General features: G+C 39.9%; 1 protein-coding gene across 1 annotated transcript; it reads right to left on the bottom strand.

Annotated features, from left to right (window-relative positions):
• Positions 1–4,094: 4,094 nt before the first annotated feature.
• Positions 4,095–5,508, bottom strand: LOC132601614 (uncharacterized). Its single transcript, XM_060314695.1, has 3 exons — positions 4,942–5,508; positions 4,625–4,743; positions 4,095–4,512 (listed from the first exon to the last, which is right to left on the bottom strand). The coding sequence occupies exons 1-3, from the start codon at positions 5,506–5,508 to the stop codon at positions 4,095–4,097; spliced, it is 1,104 nt and encodes a 367-aa protein (XP_060170678.1).
• Positions 5,509–5,714: the final 206 nt, after the last annotated feature.

The raw sequence follows: 5,714 nt of genomic DNA, 5'->3' as shown, positions 1-5,714 counted from the left end.
TACATATGTTTGGGATATTCTGTTCTGTGATGGCCTTATCGGCCTATGTGTGCTAAGTCTGCTTTTCTGCTAAGTTCTGTAGTGACCACTAATATTATTATTATATTATTATTCTGTTAATATGCTAATTTGGGGTATCGGGTACGTATAGGTGCCCAGCTCGGGCACTGGTCGCGGCCCACGGGGTTGGGTCGTGACAGCACTCTCGGTGTGCTAGATCATGGAGGCTATCGTAGTCAATCCGTCTGTAAACTCATTTTGAGCCCTCGGTGTATGCTTGAAATCAATACTCTTGAATCTACGGCATAATCTCTATACCAGATTAACATATAAGAGTATTTTATCATTTTTGGTCACCCAATTTCCTTACACTTGATTTATGAGAAAATCAGAGTCCCGATTACCAACAACTCTTGTTTGTTCATGTCCAACGCCATCCTGAGGCCGAGGATATACGCTCATATTTCGCCATGTTATTGGTATATCTAAAGTTGAGCTTTTCGGCCAACGGATAGTGTTGTCCTATTTCTGATATTAACACTGCCTCGAAGACTGATCCTTTGTAATTGACTGCTCCATCGAAGAACAGTTTCCAATCTGAGTATGGTTTTACCACCTCTTCCTCCATAGCCATTACTTCCTTATCTAGGAAGAAAGTTCATAATGGTTTAAGTTTGTTATCGACGAGATTTTCTGCCAGCAAGGTAGCTAGGGCTTGTACTATGATTGCCTTGTGTGCTTCTTATACGATGTTGAATTTTCTTAGTAGCATCTGCCATTTAGCTAATTTTCCTACTGGCATGGGTTCCCAAAAAATGTATCTCAATGGATCCATTCTGGATATGAGGTTAGTGGTGAACACCGATAGGTAGTGCCTCAGCTTTTGAGCAATCCAGGTTAGAGCACAACAGGTTTTTTCTATGAGCATATATCGTGACTCGCAGAATGTGAACGTCTTACTTAGATAGTAGATGGCATGTTCCTCTTTGCCCTCTTCATCATGCTGGGTGAGCATGCACCCGAAAGCGCTTTCTGATACTGACAGGTACAGTAATAGCGGACTTCCTTGCCTGGGTGGCATAAGGATGGGAGGATTGGAAAGATATCTCTTGATTTTTTCAAATGCCTCTTGGCATTCTTCGGTCCAATTTGTGGGAGCCTCTTTTTTGAGTAATTTAAGGATTGGATCCACAATCATAGTTGATTGGGCTATGAACCGCCCAATGTAGTTTAACCATCCCAAGAAGCTCATGACTTCTTAGTCTTGGGAGGCGGCAACTCCCGAATCTCTTTGATTTTAGTAGGATCCAGTTAGATACCCCTGCGACTGACTATGAATCCTAGCATCTTACCTGCAGGCACTCCAAATGCGCACTTTGCAGGGTTCAGCCTCAGATTGAACATGCGAAGTCTGTCAAAGAACTTGCGCAAGTGCATGGTATGTTCCGAGATTTCCCCTGATTTATGATGACATCGTCCACATAGACTTCAATCTCTTGATGCATTATATTGTAGAACAGGGTAGTCATAGCTCTAAAATATGTAGCGCCAGCATTTTTGAGGCCGAATGGCATTACCTGTAATGGTAGACTCCCTAAGGGGTAATAAATGCTGTCTTTTTAGCGTCTTCTTCACTCATGAGTATTTGATGGTACCAGGCGAAACAATCCATGAATGACTGTAGCTCGTTAGAATATGGATATTTAGGAGAGGAAAGTTGTCTTTTGGACAGGCCTGGTTGAGATCTCGATAGTCCACACTAACTTGAATCTTTCCATCCTTCTTGGGTACTGGCACTATGTTGGTGTAACGGCCCGTTTGGTCGTTATAGCCGTTTCGATATTTTTCCCTTTCCCAAGAGGTGATTAGCTCATTTTGACCTGAGAGAACCGTTGGCACGCTTCTCGAGGTGTCTAGATTGGGATTTGGGCAACTTTTGTGAAATATAGGCTTAAAGTGAAAACGAGACCTAAAGTTGATTTGGTCAATGAGAGCTTCGTTGGGAATTATGAGGCCACGGGCGCATTCGTAGCGTATTTTTATGTGTGTCTATGTGTATGGTATGTGAGCAGATAGCCTCGACACTAGTCAAAAAATTGGATCAAATGGTGAAACTTAGAAACGTTTTCTCGTGTCTAGCGGGCACCAGGACCGCTGTAGCGGTGTGGTTGCCGCTGCAGCGGCAAGTTGAATGCTAGATAAGCGGTCTGAGCACCGCTGGGGTGGCACGATGGCCGTTGTAGCGGCATAATTGTACCAGAATACCCTTTTTATTTCACAAACCCTTAAACATTTCCCATATATTCTAGGTTCGTTCTAAGGCATATAGGAGGCGACTTTGAAGGTAGAAAGGTGAATTTTATCTTAAGGTAAAGTTCTTAACCTCATACTTACTTAGTTTCACCTTCTAATCATTTTTTTTCCTTCCCTTCCTTCTAATCGTTAATCTAACCATAGAACTCATAGAATCAAAGAGGATTTATGGGGGTTTTTCTTGAAAAGGTTCTTAAAATGAATTAGCTTCCTAGATTGTGAATAAATGACATTAATGTTGCTATTTATGCTAGATAATGATATATCTAGGCTTGTAAACCAGTAATCTTCCATGCTAGAGTTGGAATTCATGAATCAAATTAGGGTTCTTAGACTCAAATTTGGGGGTTTTCATATAAATGATGATTTTGGGAATTAATTGAGTATTCCTATGATTAAAGTAATGGGTTTGATCTTTTGGTATTGAATTTGGTATTTTGGCCATAGAATTCCCGTTTTTCCCTTGAGACCCATTTTTCCTAAATTAATGGTTGAAATTTGACCCGAATAGAAAGAGCCAATATGGGTATCATTATTAATGGTTTCTTACATAAAATTCATATGTGATAGAGTTTGATTATTTGGAGACGCTTCGAAAGACAAGACAACGTGTGGGTTCGTGCCACCTGTTCGGCTGCCAGGTAGGCTATGGCTTCCCTTTCGGTAGACTCCAATTAGTTTCATATATTCATGTGTTATAAGGAACGAAGAATGCATGTATAGAAATTGGAGATTTGGGATGGAATCTTAGGATGGTATTGTTGTGTGATTTGTGTGTTCGGGCTTGTGGCCTTAGATTCCATAGGTTGTTTGATGTGGTTTTCTTTAATATCGATAGATATATGTGACTTGAAAATAGCGGGTTAAACCTTTTGTTATGCCATTAATAGTGAACCTAGTCTTCAAATGGGAGGATAAAATACACCAACGATTGTGATTGAGTTCTAAAAAGAGTTGTGACGAATGATTGTGGGTGTAGGGTGAGATTACTTGTTCTAAGCTAATAGGCTGATTTAAGAAAGTGGTAATAATGTATATCGATTGATTGATCTATTGTGTCTTGGGACTAGCCACCCCGTTGTATTGTGCTTGATAGTTCTATCGTACTGGCTTGATGCCATGAGTTGTTGATAGAGATTAGAACCTGGAATTCATCTTGATTTGGAATATATTATTGGCATATCCGTTGTGGTATTTTTTGTTCGGATATATTGTTTGCGTACCTACTATTGGTATCGTGATATAGATACATTGCTGGCATACCCACTGTTGGTATTGTGATATAAATACATTATTGGCATGTCCACTATTGGCATTGTGATGTTGATACATTGTTTGTATACCCAATGTTAGTATTGTGATATTGATACATTGTTGGCGTACCCCATTGTTGGTGCACCCCATTGTTGGTGCTTGTGATTTTGAGCTTGATTGTTGATGTTGATACACGCATTGCACTCATTCTCATCCTTTCATGATGCATGGCCAATACCCGGTGATAATCTGATATCATTTTTTTTTGGTAAATAAAGGATTTTATTTAATACCAAAGTAATAGTAACAAAACCAAAACAGGGCTGACCACTTGTTTTCCTAATTACAAGTACTTGACTCACCTGCTAGCAGGAGTCTACCTATAAATGCATCAAAACAATTACAACTCAATCTAAATGACAAGTTATCTGGTAAACTAGTACAGACCTTTAAGAGCCAAGGAAAAACAAAACAGTACATTGCTGCAGCAATAAAAAAGTCACAACATTTCCAGGTGCTTCAGCTGGTTATGGATATCCTTGAAGCTTTGATAGTTCTACACCCCATGTACTCCTTGCTGCTCCTCTAGTGTGAATGTGAATAGCCATTTCTCTGCATAACATATCAACTCTGAAGTTCCCATTCTGAAATCTGATTCTATTTCTTTCCCTCCATACTAAAGCAATGACCAAAGCAAATAAAGTGCAAACCATTTCTCCTTTCCCACTCTTTCTCTTTGCCCAGGTTAGTGTCCATGCTAATTCCTCCTCCCAAGTCCCAACTGTTCTAGTTAAGCCCAACCATATCAGTAGTCTAGTCCAGATAGTTTTTGTAGTATTGCAGTCAAAGAATAGGTGGGGTAATGTCTCATCAGTTAAGCCACAGGAAACACAAGTAGCGGGCACAGCAACACCAAATTTCAGTAGCCTATCGACAGTGGCCAATCTCCTCATTAAAGCCAACCAGAGAGTGAACTTATATGTTAGATGTATGTAGGTTTTTGAGAATGAGGCTCTTCCATGGTGTTTTGGGGAGTTGAGGCATCAGACTTACATACATTTTCTTAATGGAAAATTTTGACTGTGAGACCATAGATTGAAGTCTACTATGCAAGTCACCATGAAGAGAAGTTACTTGTAGAACAAATTTCCTTGCTTCCAAAATCTTCCTAATAACCTAAGTTGCATTTGCAGGTATAGCACAGTACTCCACTGAATCATCCTTCGTATAGTATATATGGATCCATCTAATCCATAGGCAGTCTTCTAGCTATGGCCCAAAGTTGCTTGAGGATTGCAGCTCTATTCCATCTACATAAGTCCAGGATGTTTTGTCCACCTGCTGCCTTAGGATAGCATAGTTTCTCCATAATACCCGGTTCTTTTTTGAATTATCAGTTGAACCAGTCCAAAGGAAGGTTCTACAGAGGCCATTTACCAGTTTCATTATCTTCTTGGGCAGGATAAATATTTGAGCCCAATAAGTTTGGAGTCCAAAAAACACAGACTTTATGAGTTTCAGCCTACCAGCATAGGAGAGTAGTTTTGCAGACCAGCATTTTATCCTTTCTGTAACTTTCTCTACAAGAGGCATACATTGAGGAACTATAAAATTTTTGGAAGAAAGAGATACTCCCAAGTACTTGAAAGGTAATGTGCCCTCACTAAAGCCCAAATTTTGTAGGATATCAGCCTTGACAGTGTCCTTGACTCCACAGAAATAGATACTACTCTTATCAATGTTAGCTTGTAAACCAGAAGCAGTAGAGAATTTGTGAAATGCCTCTTGCATTAATTGAATAGATTGGACTTCAGCTTTGCAGAACATGAGTAAATCATCAGCAAAACAGATATGCATAATACCCAGTTTCTTACACCTAGGATGGAATTTGAATCTAGGATTCTCAGCTACTAAATCGAGTTCTCTTTGGAAGTACTCCATAGCAATCACAAATAGGTATGGGGACATAGGGTCCCCCTGCCTAATCCCTCTCTTACCTTGAAAAGGGTGGGGGGGGGGGGTGAGTCCTCCATTTATAACCCGTGAATATGAGACAGTGTTGATACATTCCATGATCCACATAATGAATTTGCAAGGAAAACCCAGTAAAACTAACATTCTTTCCAAGAAACACCACTAAATAGAAT

This window comes from Lycium barbarum, chromosome 7, assembly GCF_019175385.1.
Source record: "Lycium barbarum isolate Lr01 chromosome 7, ASM1917538v2, whole genome shotgun sequence".
In the NCBI taxonomy this organism is placed as follows: Eukaryota; Viridiplantae; Streptophyta; class Magnoliopsida; order Solanales; family Solanaceae; genus Lycium; species Lycium barbarum.
This window is presented reverse-complemented; position numbering and strand designations above follow the sequence as displayed.